The sequence below is a fragment of the Rhinoderma darwinii genome, chromosome 6 (genome assembly GCF_050947455.1).
Source record: "Rhinoderma darwinii isolate aRhiDar2 chromosome 6, aRhiDar2.hap1, whole genome shotgun sequence".
In the NCBI taxonomy this organism is placed as follows: Eukaryota; Metazoa; Chordata; class Amphibia; order Anura; family Rhinodermatidae; genus Rhinoderma; species Rhinoderma darwinii.
The window spans coordinates 75,277,534-75,300,899 of record NC_134692.1 but is presented as its reverse complement, the minus strand read 5'-3'; the positions used below and the strand labels follow the sequence as shown (position 1 = coordinate 75,300,899).

Sequence of the window (23,366 nt, the reverse complement as noted above, 5' to 3'; positions counted from 1 at the left end):
ACACTCATAAATGAATTTCTTGAAGAGTGTAGTTTCCAAAATGGGGTCACTTCTGGTGGGTTTCCATTGCTTTGATACCTCTGGGGCTCTGCAAATACCACATGGCACCCGAAAACCAATCCAGCAAATCTGGACTCCAAAGAACACACAGCGCTCCTTTCCTTCTGGGCTCTCCCATGGGCCCAAACAGAAGTTTATCACCACAAATAGGGTATTGCTGCACTCAGGAGAAATTGGGCAACAAAATGGACTATTTTATTCCTTGTGAAAATAAGACATTTTGAGCCAAAGCTACATCTTATTGGAAAAAATTACATTTTATTTAATTCACAGCCAAATTCAAATAAATTCTGTGTAGAAACTGTGGGGTCTAAATGGTCACAACACCCATAAATGAATTCCTTGAGGGGTGTAGTTTCCAAAATGGGGTCACTTCTGGTGGGTTTCAATTGCTTTGATACCTCTGGGGTTTTGCAAATGCGACATGGCACCGAAAACCAATCCAGCAAAATCTGCACTCCAAAGAACACACAGCGCTCCTTCCGTTCTGAGGCCTCCCATGGGCCCAAACGGCAGTTTATCGCCACAAGTGGGGTATTGCTGCATTCAGGAGAAATTGGGCAACAAAATGAAGTATTTTGTTCCCTGTGAAAATAAGAAATGTTGATGAAAAATTACATTTTATTGGAAAAAATGAATTTTTTTAATTTCACAGCCCAATTCAAATACGTGCTGAGTAAAAACCGTAGGGTCAAAATGGTAACAACAACCATAAATTAATTCCTTGAGGGGTGTAGTTTCCAAAATGGGGTCACTTTTGGGAGATTCCTACTGTTTTGGCACCTCAACACCTCTTCAAACCTGGCATGCTGCCTAAAATATATTCTAATAAAAAAGAGGCCTCAAAATGCACTAGGTGCTTCTTTGCTTCTAGGGCTTGTGTTTTAGTCCATGAGCGCACTAGAGGCACATGTGGGACATTTCTAAAAACTGCAGAATCTGGACAATACATATTTAGTAGTATTTCTCTGGTAAAACATTCTGTGCTACAGAGAAAAATGGAATAAAATTTAAATTCAGCAAGAAAAATGAAATTTGCAAATTTCACATCCACTTTGATTTAATTCCTGTGAAATGCATAAAGGGTTAAAAAAAAGTTTAAATGCTGTTTTGAATACTTTAAGGGGTCTAGTTTTTAAAATGGGGTGTTTTATGGGGATTTCTAATACATAGGCCCCTCAAAGCCACTTCAGAACTGAACAGGTACCTTAAAAAAAAGGCTTTTGAAATTTTCTTAAAAATATGAGAAATTGCTGTTTATGTTCTAAACCTTGTAACGTCCAAGAAAAATAAAAGAATGTTCAAAAAATGATGCCAATCTAAAGTAGACATATGGGAAATGTGAACTAGTAACTATTTTTGGTGGTATAACCATCTGTTTTACAAGCAGATGCATTTAAATTCAGAAAAATTTCTAAATTTTCTCTAAATTTTGCAATTTTTCACAAATAAACACTGGATATATCAACCAAATTTTACCACTACCATGAAGCCCAATGTGTCACGAGAAAACAATCTCAGAATCACTTGGATAGGTTTAAGCATTCCGACGTTATTACCACATAAAGTGAAATATGTCAGATTTGAAAAATGAGCTCTGAGCCTTAAGGCCCAAACTAGGCTGCGTCCTTAAGGGGTTAAATAAAAAAAATCGTAGGATTTGGAAGGATGGAATGGGTAGGTTGCAACCACCCATTTCACAAATCACGAATCCAAATCTATTGTTTGTTTTTTATCATTTATCATTTATCAACCACTAAATTATTGCATTTATATTATTTTTTATTACTTCAGTATCACAATTATCCCACTTTCTTGCCAGATGCTCCCCACCCTTCCCCAAGGCTCCCGGTTAGAGTGCCTCATAAAAGCATTAAACCCACTTGGTGTTTTTCTTGTTTTGTTGCATTACAACCTGGAATTAAAATGGATTTTAAATTAATTTTATATAATTGACCTGATAAAATAGTGCAAATTGTCAGAGAAGAGAAAAGAGAAACCTTGTTTAACCCCTTCCCTGTCCGCAGCCATTTTTCAGATTTTCACTTTTGTTTTTTCCTCCCCACCTTCCAAAAGCCATAACTTTTATATTTTTCCATCAATATTGCCGTATGAGGGCTTGTTTCTTGCGGGACAAGTTGTAGATTTTCACACCACCTTTTTTTATACCATATATTGTAGTGGGAAATGAGAAAAAAATATATGTGGGGTGGAATAGGAAAAAAACAGCGATTCCTCAATCTTTTGGGTGGTTTTGCTATTTGAAGTGAACCCCCTTCCCTCCAGCCTCAGTCTCTCATATCGTGTGAAGCAACTTCATGCTGATAGGACGGCGTCAGAGTCTGGGAGGCAGCTTCATCTCAGGAGAATCGCTGCTGTTGACACCCACTTGTCTAGTATAGCCTCATTTGTATATTTAGAAAAGTGCTCATTACTTTTAAAATAAACGTTTTGGGACACAATTTTCACTAGCATTATCAGGGTGACCGCGCCTATTAGATTAGCTAGGAGATCGGGCATTACTAAACTAGTGACAAATCCTATTTAACCTCTATTGTGGGTAAAATATTTGAGGGTTTTCTAAGACGCTATCCTCGAGTATCTCAATTCAAATAAGCTGTTAACGCAGAATCAGCGCGGGTTTATGAGGGATCGGTCCTGTCAAACCAATCTGATTAGCTTCTATGAGGTGGTAAGTTCTAGACTGGACCTGGATGAGGCTGTGGATGTGATGTATCTAGACTTTTCAAAGGCGTTTGATACTCTACCGCATAAAAGGTTGGTATATAAAATGAAAATGCTGGGACAGGGGGAAATATGTGTAATTGGTTAGAGAACTGGATCAGTAGTAGAAAATACAGGGTGGTTATTAATGGTACCTCCTCAGAGTGGGTCACAGTTACCAGTGAGTTTCCACAGGGGTCAGTATTGGGACCTCTTCTTTTTAATATGTTTATTATGACCTTGTAGAGGGATTACAGAGTATAATTTTAGTTTTGCAGATGATAGTAAGCTCTGTAAAGTGATCAACACAGAGGAGGATAATGTAACACTACAGGGGGATTTGGGGAAGCTGGAGGTTTGGGCAGAGAAATGGCAAATTAAGTTTAATGTGGATAAATATAAGTTATGCACTTGTCCCAAGAAAACAAATTTTACAATTATGCATTAAATGGTAAAACACTGGGTAAGACTACCACTAAAAAAAGATTTGGGGATATTGGTGGACAGTACATTTACCTTTAACAACCAGTGCCAGGTAGCTGCTGCCAAGGCCAATAAAATCATGGGATGCATCAAAGGAGGCATAAGATAACATAAGGCACAAATCACTAGTCAGACCACATATGGAATATTGTGTACAATTTTGAGCAGCTGTGTATAAGGACAAAGCTGAACTAGAATGGGTGCAAAGAAGGGCGACAAAGATAATTAAGGGAATGGGCGGATTGCAATACTAAGAAAGGTGATCAAACTTGGGGCTATTCAGTTTAGACGAAAGACGGCTTAGGGGAGGTCTAATTACAATGTACAAATATATAATTGGACAGTACAGAGATCTTTCTAATTACATTTTTACACATAGGCCTGTAAGAACGACAAGGGGTCATCGATGTGTAGAGGAAAAATCACAGACTGGGATTCATTACTGTGAGAGCAGTGACACTACGGAACTCTCATCCTGCCACAGGATGTTGTGATGGTTGATTCTTTGAACAAGTTCAAGAAGGGCCTTGATGCCTTTCTTGGAAAATTATATTATTACAGGTTATGAGTACTAGATTCTGGAGATGGGACATTGATTTATTCTGATTGCCATATTTAAAGTCAGGAATTTTTCCCCTAGTGAGGCAATTGGCATCAACCTCATGGGGGTTTTGCGTTCCTCTGGATTAGAACGGTAGGATTATAGGTTAAACTTGATGGAGCTGAGTCTTTTTTAAACCTTATCAACTATGTAACTACTACCAAGCAAAATCTACGCTCCAAAAGCCAAATGGTGCTCCCTGCCTTCTGAGCCCTAAGGTGTACCCAAACAGAAGTTTACTGTTTATGTGGTATTTGTCTGTAGTGGTATAAGCTGGGCACAACATATATTGCGCACTAAAATGGCATATCAGTGTAAAACTGCAAATTTCACTTTGCACCATCTGATGCATATTCATTTCTAATGAAAAAAGCACCTGTGGGGTAAAAATGCTCACTACAACCCTTAAAAGCTGCTTTAGGGGTGTAGTTTCCAAAATAAGGGTCACTTCTTGGGGGTTTGTTTTAGTATCTTACCTCAGAGCTCTGCAATTGTGGACTAATGCTGTGAAAATCACCAAAACAGGCCTCAAATACGCATGGTGCTCACTCCTTAGCCCTGCCATATGTCCAGGCAATGATAAGTGCTTTGAGGGGTGTAGTTTTCAAAATAGGGTCACATCTCGGGGGTTTCCACATTGCACTGGTACCGCAGGGGCTTTGCAAATGCGACATGGTGCCCGAACACCAATCCAGCAAAATCTGTGCTCCAGAACCTAAACAGCGCTCCAGCGATTCTGAGCCCTGCCGTGTCCAAAAAGCAGTGTATGACCACATATGGAGTATTTCCGTACTTGGGAGAAATTGCTTCACAAATGACAGGGTGATTTTTTTCCTTTATGCCTTGTAAAAATTAAAAAATGAAACATTGTTTTTGAAAATATTTGAATTTAATTTTCTAATTCCAATAAATTCTGCAATAGTCCTGTGGGGTCAAAATACTCACTATACCCCTAGATAGATTCCCTAAGGGAAGAAGTTTCCAAAGTGGAGTCACTTTTGGGGGGGTTTCCACTATTTTGGTCCCTCAGAAGCTTTGTAAATGCAACATGGCACCCAAAAACCGTTCCAGCTAAATTTGAGCTCCAAAAGCCAAATTGCGCTCCTTCCTTTCTGAGCCATGCTGTGGATCCAAACAACAGGTTATTACCACATATGGGGAATTGCCATACTCAGGCGAAATTACTTTACAAATGTTAGAGTGCTTTTTCTCCTTTAATCTTTATGAAAATGAAAAAACCTGTGCTAAAACTTTATTTTTTGAGAAAAAAAAAATATCGATTTTCATTTTCACGGCCAAATTCCAATGATTTCAGCAAAACACCTGTGGGATCAAAATGCTCACTTAACACCTGGATGAATTTCTTGGGAACTGTAGTTTCCAAGATGGTGTCTTATTGTAATGGCAACGGTCGCGGACCATCGGCATCACTTACCCGCCAACGGCCGCAGGCCTGTGAGCTCTTGCCGGCGCCTCCCTCCTCTGATTCGCCGGCACACAAGACTGTCCTCTGCTGCTGCTGTGCATAGGGTCCGCGCTCGCTCTCGGCCTTAAAGGGCCAGTGTGCGCACTAGAATTAAGCTCCTCATCGAATCCCTACAAACCTCCCTGTAGAAAAAGGACTCTGCCTCTTCCTCCTTGCCTGAGCGTTGTTGTATCTGCCCATGTTTGTTTAGCAAACAGTCCCTTAGTTGTATCCTGTATCCCGTAACCAGTAATTGTGTTCGTTCCAGTACGTAGTATAGTTTCGGAGTCCAGTTTGTCATCTGTGCCAAGTGTCATCTACGCCGAGTGTTATCTGCCATGCCGAATGTCTGTTCATCTTCTACCCAGGTACTCTTGTCCTAAAGACTTTAATTGACTGGCAAGCTGATACTGTGCAGCGGCCTAGTGGGACCACATACTACACAGCTGTGACACTTAGAGCGTTTCCTATGTTTTGGCACCACAAGAGCTCTTCAAACCGGACATGGTGCCTAAAATATATTATAACATAAGGGAGGCCCCAAAATCCACTAGGTCTTCCTTCATTTCTGAAGCCTGTGTTTGAGATAAGTAGCACAATGAGGCCACATGTGGGATATTTCTAAAATCTGTAGAATCTGGGCACTAAATATTGATTTGCGTTTCTCTATTAAAACGTTCTGTATTACAGAAAAAAATTGATCAAATATGAATTTCTGCAAAAAAAATATAATTTGTAAACTTTAACTCTGAAAAAATGGGTTGTGTCCACAAGGCCAAAACTGGCTGCGCCTCTAAGGGGCAAAATACAGTCTCTGGTGCAGGATTAAACAACAAATATATAGTGTCCTTTCGGGATTTTTAACCCCTTACCGACATGCGCTGTCGGGAGGCGGTCACCGGTGCTAATTGCACAGTGACAAAGTAAAGATGGCTGCTGTCTCTGACAGCAGTCCATCTCTACTACTCACCCAGGGTGCTATTTCGCCCCCCCGCATCGACGATCGTTGCTATTGGTCGGTCAATTCTGATCGGCCAATTGTAGGCATTTTTTGTTAAAACTGTGCCCTGGAGTCACAGGGCAGTTAGACGGTGGTGATTGCTGCTGTCTGAGACAGCACCCGTCACCACCGACGTCACCTAGAGAGGTGGCAGTGATGCCACCTCTAGGAGCGGTCTGATTGGTCGGTCACTACAGACCGGCCAATTAGAGCACCAGCGGGAGTTTTGATTACCAACACAGCTCTGCACTTTTCTGGGATTTGTAGTGCACATAGAACTACTGTGTAAAAAATAAGATCTCCTCCTTTTGCTGCTGCTGTCTGATCACCAGCATATTTTTTTTTGTAATCAGACAGATTTTTTTGGCCCTGTCCTTGGCCCTGTACCACCCCAGTGTCTAAATCTACCTGCCCCTATCCTGTGCTCAATGAGCGCTGATCAGTGATCACCATCACTGATCAGCATCTGTGCTCAATTTTTTTTTTTTTAATTTGCACCCTCTCCCTGTGTGCGCTCTGCAGCCACAAAGTGCTGGTTAGTGACCGCCATCACTGATCAGCATCTGTGGGGGGTTTTTTCCGCAGGGTCTTGGGTACTTTTTTTGTTGCCTTTTTTCACCGACACCAATTACATGTATGCGTCCTGCGACTGTTGAGCGCTGATCAGTGACTGCCATCACCGATCGTCGTTTGTGCTCAATTTTTGGTCCAGGAATTGTAATTTTTTTTCAATTATAAATTTGCACCATCTACCTGTGTGCACTCTGCGGCCACAGACTGCTGATTAGTTATCAGCATCTGTGGTAATTTGTTGATGCAGGTTTTTTTTTTGGTCTTACTATATTTTTTCACCCGCACTTTTCCGACGCACATCACTGAACAGCATCTTTTCTGGCGCAGGTTTTTTTTTTCTAAAACAGTAAAAAAGAGAAAATATAATAGTAGTTAGGTGTAGCTAGTAGGTAGGGAGTTAGGGTCGCATATGCTAGCGTTAGAAACGTTAATTTAGTTTTAGATATAGATATATCTTGCAATTTTCTGCAGTTTTAGTATAAATTTACTATAGTTCACTGTAAGGGTATGTTCATACGCTTAACAAAAAACGTCTGAAAAATACGGAGCTGATTTCAGAGAAAACAGCCTCTGATTTTCAGGCGTTTTTTGAAGCGGAGAATGAAATTTGGAGCTTCTTTTGAGGCTTCTTTTCAGACGTTTTTTGAGGCGTTTTTCATAGTGTTCAATGGAAAATCAGCTCCAAAAAACGCCTCAAGAAGTGACATGCTACGTCTTTTTACGCTCCGTTTTTTGACAGCGAAGCGTAAAATGACAGGTCGTCGGCACAGTACATCGTAAAGCCCACTGAAAGTTTTTTCAGACGTAATTCGAGGCGTAAAACGCCTCCATTACGTCTGAAAATAGGTCGTGTGAACCCAGCCTTAGACTTCAAGGTTTGTTTTTTTAGTAATAGATAGCGTCAGTTACTGACGGACATTCAGTTTTTTTTTTCTAACGGACGTTCGTACAGTAAATTTTAAATAACAGATATATGGTTTGTCAATTTTTTTTACTGTTAGTTTCATTTTATTCTTAGTCTTACTTTTTATATCCGCCTACTTTTATTTTTTTTAATTCTTCTTATCTTCTCATTTCTGTTCACTATACATGTGTAAAAACACTACAAACACACCCCACTGTGTAAAAGTTGATTACACATGTTAAAACACCCCCACCCCCCTGCAATAAATCAAAATGTCTTTCGTCCAGATGTATTCAGTCGAGGAGGCCTATGCCATCATTGCCTCTGACAATGACAGTGATATGGCCAGTGAGGGAGACTAGGAATATGCCCCACTCCTCTTCTTCCTCCTCCAGTGATGAGGAACCCCCCCAGAGGCGACTCAGGAGAGCAGCTGAGGCAACCCCAATGATTGATCCCACGTGGACTCCACCCCCCGAAAAATAAGGTGCCTCAAATTCCAGATTTTATAGGCAGCTCAGAAATTCGGTTCGAGACTGCAGGCCTCACAGAAATGGACTTTCAAGGTCTTTTTCTCTGAGGCGTTTGTTAATTTAATGGTAGCCCAGACGAATCTGTACGCCCAATAACTTTTAACCCAAAACCTCTCTACATCATTGTGTGGTGGAACCCAGTAGATGCAGCGGAGATGATGACATTTTGGAGTCTTGTGCTGCATATGGGACTAGTGAGGAAGCCAGAGGTTAGGCAATACTGGAGTACAGATATTTTGTACAACACCAATTTACCACATGGCCATTTCCATGACCCGGACACGTTCCGAATCGATTTAGAAAATTCTTGCATTATAATGATAATGCACAGTGCCCACCCCAGGACGACCCCACATTTGACCGTCTACTTAAAATCAGGCCAGGCATTGGTCATTTCAGTACCAAATTTTCACAAGTGTACACCCCTGATAAATAGATTTCCATAGACTTGTCCCTTGTTCATTTTAAGGGGAGGCTTAAATTCCGCCAATACCTGCCCAATAAGAGGGCAAGGTATGGAATTAAATTTTACAAACTGTGTGAGAGTACATCTGGGTATACACACAGGTTTAGGGTTTACGAAGGGAAAAACCCTTATTGAACCCCAAAAATGCCCCCCCCCCCGTCCTGGGAGTTAGTGGGAGAATAGTGTGGGATTTAATACACCCATTGCTGGACAAGGGTTATCACCTTTATGTGGATAACTTCTATACCAGAATCCCACTATTTAGGTGCCTTTCTGCCAGAAGTACTGTAGCATGCGGTACTGTGCGCAAAAATCAGAGAGGCCTCCCTAAAACACTGCTTAGCCAAAGCCGAAGACGGGGTAAGAGCAGGGAACTATGCAGCGAGAACATGTTGTTCGTAAAATATGAGGACAAAGAGGGATGTCCTTATATTGACCACAATTGACGGCAGCACCCCTGTCATTGTACAAGGTACCACCAGAGTGACCCACAAGCCAAATTGCATCCTGGGCTACAATAAGTATATGGGCAGGGTTGATCCCTTTGATCAAGTACTGAAGCCGTATAGTGCCCTGCGGAAAACAAAGGTATTGTACAAAAAGCCGCCGTGCACATTATACAGATGGAATTGTATACATGCTATCCCGATGTGCAGGCCGGAGAGGGACATTCCTTAACTTTCAAAAGGTGGTGATCAAGGCACTTCTATTTGGGAACCAGGCAGGGGAGGGCCCAAGCACATCTGCTGGTAGCGATAGTCCACGTATGGTACTAGGGCAACATTTCCCCAATGAAGTGCCCCAAACTGCAAAAAAAGAGGACATAAAAAAGGTGCACAGTGCGTTCCAAAAGGGGAATTAGAAAAGACACTATTTACCACTGTGAAACCTGCCCCGAAAAACCAGGCCTGTATATCAAGGATTTTTTCAAAGAGTATCACACATCCATAAATTTGTCATTGCATTCTTCATTTACCCCTTTAGTATACCAAAAGCAAGATTGCATCCACATACAGCTAAATCCTAGCTCCAAAAGTCAAATGGCGCTTCTGGGCCCTGTCATGTGTCCAAATAGCCGTTTATGACCAAATATGGGGTATTTTTTCATTCGGGAGAAATTGCTTTACAAATGTTGTGGTGCTTTTAAACCTTTACTCCTTGTGGAAATGAGAAAAAGAAAATAGCTAAACCTACATTTCACGGCCTACTTCCAATAATTTCTGCAAAAAACCTGTGGGGTCAAAATGCTCACTATACCACTAGATAATTTCCACAAGGGATGTATTTTCCAAAATGGGGTCACTTGTAGGGTGCTTCCACTGTTTTGTCCCCTCAGAGGCTTTGCAAATGCGACATGGCCCCTGCAAACCATTCCAGCTAAATTGAGCTCCAAAAGCCAAATGGCGCTCTTTCCATTCTAAGCCCTGCTGTGTGTCCGAACAGCAGTTTATGACCACATGTGGGGCATTGTTTTACTCGGGAGAAATTGCTTTACAAATGTTGCAGTATTTTTTTCCGTTAGTCCTTGTGGAAATGATAAAAAAAATAGCTAAACCTATGGCCTACTTCCAATAATTTCTGCAAAAAACCCGTGGGGTCAAAATGCTCACTATAACCCTATATAATTTCCTTGAGGGGTGTAGTTTCCCAAATGGCGTCACTTTTGGGGGTTTCCCACTGTTTTGGCACCACAAGAGCCCTTCAAACTTGACATGGTGCCTAAAATATATTCTAATAAAAAGTAGGCCTCAAAATTCTCTAATTGCTCCTTTGCTTCTGCGGCCGGTGCTTCAGTCCATTAGCACACTAGGGCCACATGTGGGATATTTCCTAAAACTGCAGATCCTGGCCAATAAATATTGAGTTGCGTTTCTCTGGTAAAACTTTGTGTTACAAAAAAAACTAAAAATGAATTTCTGTAAAAAAAAAATGAAATTTGTAAATTTCACCTCTAATTTGCTTTAATTGTTGTGAAACGTCTAAAGGGTTAAGAAACTTTCGAAATGCTGTTTTGAATACTTTAAGCGGAGCAGTTTTTAAAATGCGGTAACTTATGGGGGTTTGTATTGTATAGGCCCCACAAAGTCACTTCACAACTGAGCTCATCCCTGTAAAAATAGCCTTTTTAAATTTTCTTGAAAATGTGAGAAATTGCTGTTTATGTTCTAAGCCTTGTAACGTCCCCGAAAAATAAAAGAATGTTCAAAAAAGGATGCCAATCTAAAGTAGACATATGGGAGATGTTAATTAGCAACAATTTTGTCTTACAAGCAGATACATTTAAAAATGTTGAAAAATGCTAATTTTTGCAATTTTTTTGATAAATTTTGGTGTTCTTCACAATTAAATACTGAATGTATCGACCAAATTTTACCACTAACTTAAATTCCAATGTGTCACGAGAAAACAAATCTCAGAATCGCTTGGATAGGTAAAAACATTCCGAAGTTATTACCACATAAAGTGAAACATGTCAGATTTGAAAAATGAGGCTCTGTCAGGAAGGTCAAAAGTGGCCAAACAGGGAATGGGTTCTAGATCTGTTAACACCATCGTCATGGCTTTCGCTATTAACAGAGTCATCAGTTATGTCAGATTTGTTGTAAAACATATCCCATGCATTTATAGTGTATTTGTAAGCGAACACAACTTATCCTTGATAAACTGAAGTTTGTCAGTTTTAGTAAGGCTACGGTCACAATTTGCAAGTCTTTCACAAAGCCAGAATAGCGTAATATAGCGCCGGTAAAAATGGAAGCCATGGCACTAGTATTAACAGAGCCTACATAATGTAAAGCAACAAACCTTTTTTTTTTTTTCCTTTTTATCAACATGTTTTTATTATAAATATTTTATAACTTTTTACAACCAGCCATGGAATTCGATGGGAAACAAAAAGGGAGGGCAGAAGAAAAAAACAAAAAGGAGGGGGGGGGGGGTCATTCCGATGAGAGGGCTCCAGGGAGCAGGTCATCCATGGGGGAGTCCAAATAAGGAGCTTGCAGAGATACAGGAGGGGGTGGTGTCTGCTTACTCTCAATGTACAGAATTCCAGACTACTGGGCTGCAGCTGTGTATTAAAGAATGGCGTTTAGTGGTAGCGAGCGAGGAGAAGAAAAAAAAATTGTATAAAAATGAGAAAAATTTGATAAATGGGGGGGAGGGGGGGGGGGGAAACAGGGATATGAGGATGCGCAAACCATAAACACCCCAACGGTTCAAAGGAACAGACTGATGAGAAAAAAGAAAAAGGGAGACCAATCACTAAGTGTGTATGATTATACCAGGCCACTATAGAGGATCACCAACTAACATCCGTTCCAGGAACCAGACGGTGGAACAAAAACAATCTCATATTCTGGTCTAAGGCTGTGTTCACACGGAGTATTTTGGAGGAGGAATATCTGCCTCAAAATTCCGTTTGGAAGTTTGAGGCAGATTTTCCTCTCCCTGCACGCCGATTTTCGCTCCGTTTTTCGCCCGCGGCCATTGAGCACCGCGGGCATAAAACACCGTGAAATACGCTTTCTCTGCCTCCCATTGAAGTCAATGGGAGGTCAGAGGCATAAACGCCCGAAGATAGGGCATGTCGCTTCTTTTTCCCGCGAGGCGTTTTCGGCCCGTTTTTGCCGAGTTTTGCGACGCGGTTTCCGCGTCAAAAAACTCGGCAAAATACTCCGTGTGAACATAGCCTTAATGTGTGTGGGGAGGATGGATGTGGATTATGGGTTACCAGGTCTCAAAGAAACCACGTACTCTCGATTCTTTTTGCAGGGAGGTGTTCACCCAATCCAGGCGTAATTGAAAGACCAACTTTTCTAAAAATAAACTGAGGGACGGGACGTCTGGGCCCAGCCAGATCTGCATGATAGTTTTTCGGGCAGCAGCAGAAATGCAGAAAATGAGCCTCTTGTAGACAGGAGGACATGATGTCAGGCAGATGACCAAAGAGAGTCCAACTGGGGGTTAGGGGAATCTGTTGCTATATGTGTGTGTGGGTGAAAAGTAGTATCCAGGTCCAGAACGACTGGGACACTGGGCAGGTCCATGAGCAGTAGTACATGTCAGACACATATGCCCCGCACCTGGATCAACCCGGGGTTGGGACATTTCCCATATGGAAGTTTCATAGGGGAGAGATATAGCCTCCACAAGCAACAATCTTATTTACAGTGCAATATTGTTATTTACAAATAGGAACGTTACCTTTTCTGAAGCGGTTGCCAGTTTTGTGCCACTTGCATCAAAAGCCAAAGCTGCCAGAGGGCTATTATGGGCAGGGATCATGTTAGCTGCTCTCTGTAAAGTGTACAACAATTCAAAGACTTATTTGTAAAAGGTCTCCACATGTTTGCGAACATTAAATTGTGATACATTTTTAGGATAGAATAGATTAGTAATACTGTAATATTAAAAAAACTTTGTATATCAATAGCAGACATTGCCAATACTGCCCTAAACCCTTTAACCCCCCCCCCCCAAATCCTTACGGAAACAAACAGGGTTTGTTCAGGAGCCTGAATTATGGAAGCATCGAAACACATGTCGCAGATATGTTATCAGATGCAGCCCTCTCCCAGACCAATTCCTTTTTTGGTGGCAGCATTGCCATTCACAAGCAGTTCGCATTAAGGCCAAATTCACATGTAGCGTAAATACTGTGGATTTTCCGCAACGGAATTTGTTGCAGAAAATCCACAGCAAAATACAGTAGCAGCAAAGTGGATGAGATATGAATAAATTTCATCCACACGCTGTCTAAACACGAAGTGGAAAAAAACACTCAGAAATTGACCTGCGGTCCAGTTTTATTCCACAGCATGTCAATTGTATTTGCGTAAATGCTGCTCATTTGTGCGGCTTTTCCCCATTGAATTCAATGAGAGCTAAGTCCCTCGAAAAAAATTGCAGTTGTTGCATTTTTTGTGGCAGGGTTCGCAGCAATCCCAATGCAAAAAACGCAACTCTGTTTAAAAAAAAAAAAAAAAAAAAAAGAAGTCTGATACTTACCCAGAAGTCCTTGTTCCTCCCTCCAGCACGGCCTCCTGGGATGACGTTTCATCCCATATGACAGCTGCAGCCAATCACAGGCTGTAGTGGCAGTCACATGGGATGAAACGTCATCCCAGGAGGCCGGCCTGCCAGGAGGCCGGCTAAGTGCTGCAATTTTCCGCAGTGGACATTCCGGGCTGAAGAACTGCACAAGTTTTTTTGCACGGAATTCCCTGCGGCGCACAGGGCAGATACACTGCGTGCTATTCCGCATCATATCCATCCCGTGCGAACTCAGCCGAATAATAGATTTGTTTCACGAAAACAAAAAATGAAAAAAAATATAGCAGAACAATGCTATTATATTTCTTTGGTTTGCTTGTAAGGGTATGTTCACACGGTGTATTTTCGGAAGCACAACTCCTCCAAATATCTGCCCAATGCTTTCAATGGGAAAAACTGCGTTCTGCTTCGACGGGGCGGTTTTTACGTAGCCGTTTTTGGAGCAGTTTTTCAGACTCTCTAGAAAAACAGCTCCAAAAACGAGACTTTGAATAAAAAACGTCTGAAAGTCTGGAGCGGTTTTCCCTTGAAAACAGCTCCGTATTGTCAGACGTTTTTTGATGTTGTGTGCACATACCCTAAAACCATTTCAACTGTAAATAATGTAAAAAAAGTAATATTTATAACACTCCTCACTCACCAAGTTGACAGTGTCAAAGACCTGGACTTCTCCAATGGTGGCGCTCCCAGGATATGCCAAGTAACAATTTTCTCCATTAATTGACAGTGCACAGAGACCTTAAAAATAATACATAAAAGACAAGAATTGTGAGTGCTATGGCAGGTCCAGTCACAGGGGAAATACGTAGCGTAACATAAAAGTAGTCATAATAATGATCATTTCACACAATCCAACAAGCCCTACAGTCACTGCCACCTGGCCATAAGAAAAGGAAGAAGGGGAAGTTGTCAGACGTGAGCCAAGAACCAATCAGCAGAACTTTACCAGAGTTGTTGGTTTCCTCTCAGGCCCCTGCAACCCCAACATGTCCCCCCATATGGTTCCAGACCCTCCAATTTAGAACACAGAAACCCCCGAATGGTAGGCAGTCAGAAGCCAAAACAGCATTTTTTCACAACATACAAACATGTTCAAGGTTAAATTAGCATCAGCAGTGAAAGAGTTTGCTAAACAAATTCATGATATGTGTTTGCATATTTCTGACCTAACAAAATACAAACGATATCAGACACTTTTGAAGCCGACACGGCACACACTGAATACTACTGAGATAAAAATATCAATGCTGGGATTTAAAGAGGCTCTGTCACCACATTATAAGTGCCCTATTTCCTACATAAGAATATCGGCGCTATAATGTAGGTGACAGCAGTGCTTTTTATTTAAAAAAAACAATCTATTTTTACCACTTTATTAGCGATTTTAGATTTATGCTCATTTATGCTAATGAGTTGCTTAATACCCAAGTGGGCGTATTTTTACTTTAGACCAAGTGGGCGTTGTACAGAGGAGTGTATGACGCTGACCAATCAGCATCATGCACTCCTCTCCATTCATTACTTACTATACTAACACATTAACAATACTGAAGTGTTTAGACAGTGAATAGACATTCCACGGGATGTCTATTCACAATCTCTGCACTTCGTTACTCCGTCTGTGGTAGTTACAGCAGAGGACGCGTAATCTCGCGTAATCTACGGCAAGTGAAACGGAATCTCGTTTAGCTCCGTAATCTCGCGAGATTTCGTTTCACTTGCCGGAATCTCACAAAAAAGATTCAGAAGTGTCAGGATTCTGAGTACACATGACGTCCAGGCTGGATTTCATGTGTATTCATTATCAGGACACTAGTAATGTTAGGGTTTGTGTATGAGGCTGCACATAGCGATATATCTATATCGCTAGTGCAGTGTAAATGAATGGAGAGGAGTGCATGATGCCGATTGGTCAGCGTCATGCACTCCTCTGTACAACGCCCACTTGGTCGAAAGTAAAAATACGCCCACTTGGGCATTAAGAAAGCTCATTAGCATAAACCAAAATCGATCCTAACGTTGTGAAAATAGATCGTTTTTTTCAATAAAAAGCATTACTGTCACCTACATTACAGCGCCGATCTCCTTATGTAGGAGACAGGGCACTTATACTGTGGTGACAGAGTCTCTTTAAAGCCCTACTATCACATCTAAACGAAGAGTGAGATCCAATTACCTAGGTATACACAGTACGGTCTCACACCCCCACACACATTGCAGATTAGGTCAGCATTTTGCATCAGTATTTTAAAGTCAAATCCATTGAGCCGACAGGGGTTCCATAGATTTTATTAGAATTGGGCAGTGAAAAAAGAAAAATGACAGAAATTGGTGTACTCTTGATGTTGCAGAGTGAAAATTTTATTTTTCCATAGATATGCCAATATGTGGTGCCCAGTTTGTGCCACCATAACAAGACAGCTCTATAATTATTATGCAGTGTTTCCCGGTTTTAGAAACACCCTACATGTGGCCCTAATCTTTTGCCTGGACATTCGACCAGGCTCAGGAGTGAAAGAGTACCATGTCAAATTGAGGCCTAATTTGGCGACTTACAAAGTATTGATTCACAATTGCAGAGGCTCCGATGTGAAATAAAAGAAACCCCTGACAAGTGACCCCATATTGGAAACTGCACCCCTCAAGGAATTTATTAAGGGGTGAAGTGAGCATTTTCACCCAACAGGTCTTTTCCATAAATGATTGTGCTGCGGAAGGTGCAAAGTAAAAATTTACATTTTTCCCTAGATATGCCATTTCAGTGGCAAATATGTCATGCCCAGCTTATGCCACTGGAGAGACAAACACCAAAAATTGTTAAAAGGGTTCTCCCTGGTATGGCAATGCCATATATGTGGAAGTAAACTGCAGTTTGCGCACGCTGTAGGGTTCAGAAGGGAGGTAGCGCCAATTATCTTTTGGAGTGTGGATTTTGCTTGGTAATAGTTTTGTTTGGAGTTTTACTGGTTTTCCGTTTATAATGTGGGGGTACATGCAAGCTGGGCAGAGTACATCAGGGGCATAGTCAGGTGGTATAATAATGGGGTAACCAATAAAATAATCCATAGGTGTGTGTTACGCTGTGAAGAAATCCTTTCTGCACAGGCCGATGTCGCACTGATAAATGTCCTTTCTTATCCCCCTTTTGGTCCACACTCTTCACCTTTGCAGTTTGGGGAATTTTGCTCGGAATTGTTGTCCTGGTATAATACGGGTGCCCTCGCTTCCAGCAGATATGTTTGAGCTGTCCCCTTCCTGCTTCCCTAATTGTAGGGCCTTGATAACTCGCCTCTTGAAATAGATGAAACGTTCCCCAAGGACCTGCACAACTGCATATTTTTCTTTCCTAAACTTATTGGAGCCTTAACTAATTTTATTTTTTGATAGATGTAGTGGTATGAGTGCTGTGTTTTTTGCAGAATGAGCTATAGTTATTAATGGTACCATTTTGGGGTACATGCGACTTTTTGATCACTTTTTATCCAGTTCAGGTCCGGGCTATTTTGCGCCTTCAGGACCAGACACCGTTTAGCCATTTTTAGCACGTGTTAGTTAAATGGCTATAACTTTATTTGTTGGGCTAACGACGTGATTTTTGCGACGTTTTTCCGTAGACAATGCAGGTTTCATTTTTTATCGTTTTTATACACACCTTTTTTGCTGTTTTAGAATTTTTATTAATAAAGTTTGAAAATAATAGTAAAAAAATAAGCTTTTTTACGTTTCAGCTATTTTTTTTGGGTAATAACATAGTTTTACCCTAAAATAGACCTTTTATTTGTGATCGTCATTGTCTACCGTAAATTTTAATATATTACATGTCTATATTAGGGTAATTGGGTCAGCGCTAGCGTTACAACAATGATTGGCGGGGGGGGGGAACTGTTTTTTTGGGGGTGGGTATTTTGTGTGTATTTATTATTTATTTATTTTTTGCACTTTATTATTTTTTTATTATTATGGTCTGTCCCTCAAAAGGTCAAAAAAGACCTTTGGGGAAACTTTATATATTTTTTTTCTTTCTTTTACACCATGTTTTTCCACTGTAACTGGAGCTGCACAGCAGCCCCAGTTACAGGGGAATCAGCCCTCTCATAGTGCCGATTGTCACTAATAGGGCTGTGCTGGGTCTTGTTAGACCCAGCAGCATTAGTCTGTAAGTAACGGCACCCGGCGATCATGTGACCAGTCACATGATCACCGGGAGGAATAGAGACAGCGCCACTGCTGCTGTCTCTATTCCTATACACAGCGTTCATTGAGCGCTGTGTAAAAAGACATCGGAGAAGACAGAAGCAGCTTCTATCTTCTCCTCAGGGTCCCCGGCAGTCACTGACAGCCGGAGACCCGACATTCAGCTGCCCGATCGCGCGGGCAGCAAGTTAAAACCCGAGCCGTAAAAAGTCTATGGCTCGGGTTTTAAGGACCCTGACCGCAGGCCGTAAAAATACAGCCAGCAGTGGGGAACCAGTTATCCTTTTTTTTTTGGGAGACAAGATGACAAAAAAACAGCAATTCTGGCATCGTTTTTTATACAGCATTCACCATGCATCATAAATTACATGTTACCTTTATTCTGCGTGTCAGTACGATTCCGGCGATACCAATTTATAGCACTTTTTTTATGTTTTCCAACTTATTGCACAATAAAATTACTTTTGTAAAGAGAAAGTATTTTTTCTGGCGCCAAGTGGTTAGAGCCATAACTTTTTAATTTTTTTGTCGACGGAGCTGTATGAGGGCTTGTTTTAGTTAGAGTTTTTATAGGTACCATTTTTGGGTACATGCGACTTTTTGATCACTTTCTATTTACATTTTTGGAAGACAAAGTGACCAAAAAAACAGCAATTATGGCAGTATTTTTTAGTTTGTTTTTTTTACGGTGTTCACTACGCGGGATAAATAACATAATATTTTTATAGTTCAGGTCGTTACGGACACGGCAATACCAAATATGTATGGCTTTATTATTTTTTTCAATTATAAATGACATGATGAGGGAAAAAGGGCGATTTTGTTTTAGTTTATTACTTGAAACTCTTGTATTTTTAAAACTTTTATTTTTACACTTTTCTTCAGTCCCACTAAGGGACTTGAAGCTCCAACTGTTTGTTTGATGTTCTAATACATTGCACTACCTATGTAGTGCAATGTATTAGAACTGTCAGTTGTTCACTGACAGAAAGCCGATCAGGCTTCGCCTCTGGAGGGCGGAACGGCAGACAGAAGGCCATTGTTAGGCCTCCTGTTACCATAGTAGCAGTCGCCAGCCTTGCCATCACATGGCAGGCTGCCGATTTGCTACAAACCCCTAAAATGCAGCGATCTAATTGGATCGATGCATCGAAGGGGTTAATGGCAGGAATCGAAGCTAGCTCCGGGTACTGCCGTTACAGCGAGGTGTCCGCTGTAACATATAGTTACACACCCACTGCTGATGACGCCGGCTCAGCTTCTGAGCCGGAAGCTGAGCCGATGCCATCTTGCCGATTGTACCGGAAGCCTTTTAGACCCCGCCCCCGAGCGGCTAAAAAAAAAATCTCTATTGATTGCAGCATCTGAGGGGTTAATCGGCTAGCTTGGGTCATGGCCGTTCCATCAGGTTGCCAGTTGTAACATAAAGCTGGCACCCGGCGGTGATGGCGCTGGCTCAGCTCCTAAGCTAGCTCCGTCTCCTTCACGTATTTTGTGGGAAGGGGTTAAAGGCTAGCTAAACGCTCAACAAACTTCTGACATTCGTTTCCCGGAAAGCCGACGTAGCGGTGTACGCGCTCAGACTTTCTATTGAGCCCGTACACCGCTATATTGATTTCCGGAAAAAGCCGAACAGAAATTAAGCGGCTAAGCCCTCACATGAGCGCTTCTGCCGCTTTGTTTTAGCAATCGCCAATCAAAACTTCTGACATGTCAATATGACGTCAGAAATTTGTTGAACGTTTAGTTACCCTTTAAGGCCATATTAGACGGAGCGATATTCGCACAAATTTTTTTGTATAGTCATTCAAATTTAAGAGATAATAGATGTAACACAAACACACACACACACACACACACTGGTGGTTCTGCAGAGAGCGCTCTAAGTCTGTGTGCGTTTTCGAGGGAGGGAACACAGCGCTAGCCACCCCGTCACTGTCCATAGCTGATTGGACAGTGTCAGAGCGAAGTCATCACGCCCCCTTGCCATTTAGTTAGCTAGAAACGCTTCGTTGACAGTTATGGGGCTTATTTACATATCGGGCGCCAAATAGAATGGCACCGATAAGTAAATAACGGAGGAAGTTAGAAAAATTATTTCAAGTGAGACAGTGTTTGTGAAGGCCTGCCTATTACACGCACCACACGTATGGGCAGGTGAAAGGTTCTCTTTAACCCCTTAAGGACGCAGCCTTGTTTTGGCCTTAAGGCTCAGAGCCCATTTTCCAAATCGGACATATTTCAATTTATGTGGTAATAACTTGGGAATGCTTAAACCTATCCAAGCGATTCTGAGATTGTTTTCTCGTGACACATTGGGCTTTATGTTAGTGGTAAAATTTGATCGATATATTGAGTGTTTATTTGTGAAAAATTGCAAAGTTTAGAGAAAATTTAGAAAAAATAGCATTTTTTCTGAATTTAAACGCATCTGCTTGTAAAACAGACGGTTATAACCACCCAAAATAGTTACTAGTTCACACTTCCCATATGTCTACTTTAGATTTGAATAGTTTTTTGAACATTCTCTTATTTTTCTTGATCGTTACAAGGCTTAGAACATAAACAGCAATTTCTCATATTTTTAAGAAAATTCCAAAAGCCTTTTTTTTAAGGTACCTGTTCAGTTCTGAAGTGGCTTTGAGGGGCCTATGAATTAGAAACCCCCATAAAACACCCCATTTTAAAAACAAGACCCCTGAAAGTATTCAAAACAGCATTTAGAAAGTTTTTAACCCTTTAGGCATTTCACAGGAATTAAAGCAAAGTGGAGGTGAAATTTGCAAATTTCATTTTTCTTGATGAATTTCAATTTTATTCATTTTTTTCCTGTAACACAGAAGGTTATGTATTGTTGTCAATACAAGGACATCTCTCTTGTTTTTTACTTGACACACAATATGTTGCTGCTAGAATGTGTCCGGCTCTCACCCCTTCTGAGTGTTTGCCCTGCAGAGTCTTAGGGAGGCCTCTCCGATTTCTTCTAGCAGTGCCGCATGCCGCAGGACTGGAAGCGAGGCAGTTGAAGAGTGGGATGCTGGTATAAAAATCATCCAGGTAGAGGTGGTAACCCTGGTCCAGCAGTGGGTGCACCAAATCCCAAACAATTTAGAATTAACTCCCAGTCAGGTGGGGGGGGGGGTGGCATTCTGGGAGCTGAGCACTGGTGTCCTTCCCTTCATATATCCTAAATGTGTAGGTACTGATGCACTCTCGCACAGCTCATACATCTTCACGCCATACCTTGCCCTCTTACTCGGCAGGTACTGCCGGAATTGAAGCCTCCCTTTAAAATGTACTAAGGACTCATCAATAGAAATACACTTCTCGGGGGTGTATGCTTGGGAAAACCGGGCACTGAAACGGTCTAATAAGGGTCTCAGTTTATACAAACGGTCAAAACGGGGCTCATCTCGGGGTGGGCACGGCTCATTATCAGTATAATGTAAGAAGCGAAGTATTGCCTAATTTTTATATTTTTTTTAGGTTCCAGTTCAGTTCTGAAGTTGCTTTGAGGAGCCTATATATTAGAAAGCCCCATAAAACAACCCATTTTAGAAACTAGACCCCTCAAAGTATTCACAACAGCATTTAGAAAGTTTATTAACCCTTTAGGTGTTTCACAGGAATTTAGAGCAAAGTAGAGGTGAAATTTAATTAATTTAATTTATTAGGCACCATGTCCGGTTTGAAGAGGTCTTTTGGTGCCAAAACAGTGGAAACCCCCCAAAAGTGACCCTATTTTGGAAACTAGACCCCTTGAGGAATTAATTGTAGTTTTCATGGGGTGCATGCGACTTTTTGATCAGTTTTCATACTATTTTTAAGTGGCATGGTGACTAAAACACAGCAATTCTACTATTGTTTTTCATTTATTTATTACCGCGTTCACCATGCGCTATAAATGACATTCACTTTATTCTGCGGGGCGATACGGTTACGGCGATACCAGATGTTTATAGTTTTTTTTTTATGTCTTAGGGTATGTGCACACACACTAATTACGTCCGTAATTGACGGACGTATTTCGGCCGCAAGTACCGGATCGAACACAGTGCAGGGAGCCGGGCTCCTAGCATCATACTTATGTACGATGCTAGGAGTCCTTGCCTCTCCGTGGAACTACTGTCCCGTACTGAAAACATGATTACAGTACGGGACAGTTGTCCTGCAGCGAGGCAGGGACTCCTAGCATTGTACATAAGTATGATGCTAGGAGCCCGGCTCCATGCACTGTGTTCGGTCCGGTACTTGCGGCCGAAATAAGTCCGTCAATTACGGACGTAGTTAGTGTGTGTGTGCACATACCCTTATGGTGTTTGCACGATAAAATACTTTTTGTAAAAATGTTTTGCCTTTTTGTGTTGCCTTATTCTAAGAGCCATAACTTTTTTATTTTTCAATCAATAAAGCCATGCGAGGACTTATTTTTTGCGTAACGAACGGTAGTTTCGATCAGTACCATTTTTAGGTACATGCGACTTTTTGATCTCTTTATTCCATTTTTTGGGAGGTGAAGTGACCAAACAATTTTGATTGTGGTACGGTTTATTATTATTTTCTTTTACGGCGTTCATTGCACGGGATAAATAACGAAATAATTTTGTAGTTCAGGCCGTTACGATCGCGGCGATACCAATTATGTATAGTTTATTTATATTTATTAATAATGAAGAACTGATAAGGGAAAAAGGGGGATTTTTACTTTTAAAGCTTTTTTTTTCTTATTTTTACACAACTCTTTTTTACTTTGTTCCACTACGGAACTTGAGGGCAGGAGGCCCTGATCGCTATTCTAATACACTGCATTACATGCGTAGTGCAGTCTATTAGAGCTGTCAGCTACTCACTGACAGCAAGCATAGTGGGTCCTGACTTCGTCAGGACCCACTAGGCTTCCGTAGATGGCGTAGCCAGAATCCATTGTTAGGATTCTGGTTGCCATAGTAGCCATCGCGGCCCGCTATTGTGGATCGGGCAGTCAATTGTGGCTTAACACTTAAGGGGTTAAGGGGTTAACATACGTTTCTTTCACAGGTTACCGAATAATGAGGTCATAGACATGTTCTTGTTCCTGCTATGTATTAGCTTAGACGGGTTTATTCTCTATTTTACTCAGCATTTTATGTATTTTCAACCCATTTTGGGATCATACGATGCTTATTTTTTATCTGCCCTTTCTATGATTACTATTTAGAACCTCACAATTTCTTATGTCATGTACCTTCTATGGCATCTTTCATTTTGGTGCATGGGGGTGCCCTCCCACCGCTATTTGTTTCTTCCTCCCACATATAGGGAGGCGACA

The 23,366-nt window shown here is 41.3% G+C and overlaps 1 protein-coding gene across 1 annotated transcript in view; it reads right to left on the bottom strand.

Annotated features, from left to right (window-relative positions):
- Positions 1-23,366, bottom strand: part of WIPI2 (WD repeat domain, phosphoinositide interacting 2) — a 78,314-nt gene that overhangs the window by 40,199 nt on the left and 14,749 nt on the right. Inside the window, exons 2-3 of the mRNA XM_075829964.1 lie at positions 14,505-14,602; positions 13,016-13,108 (exon numbers count right to left, since the gene is read on the bottom strand). Coding sequence (XP_075686079.1) covers positions 13,016-13,108; positions 14,505-14,602 — 191 coding nt within the window. The remainder of the gene's footprint in view (positions 1-13,015; positions 13,109-14,504; positions 14,603-23,366) is intronic.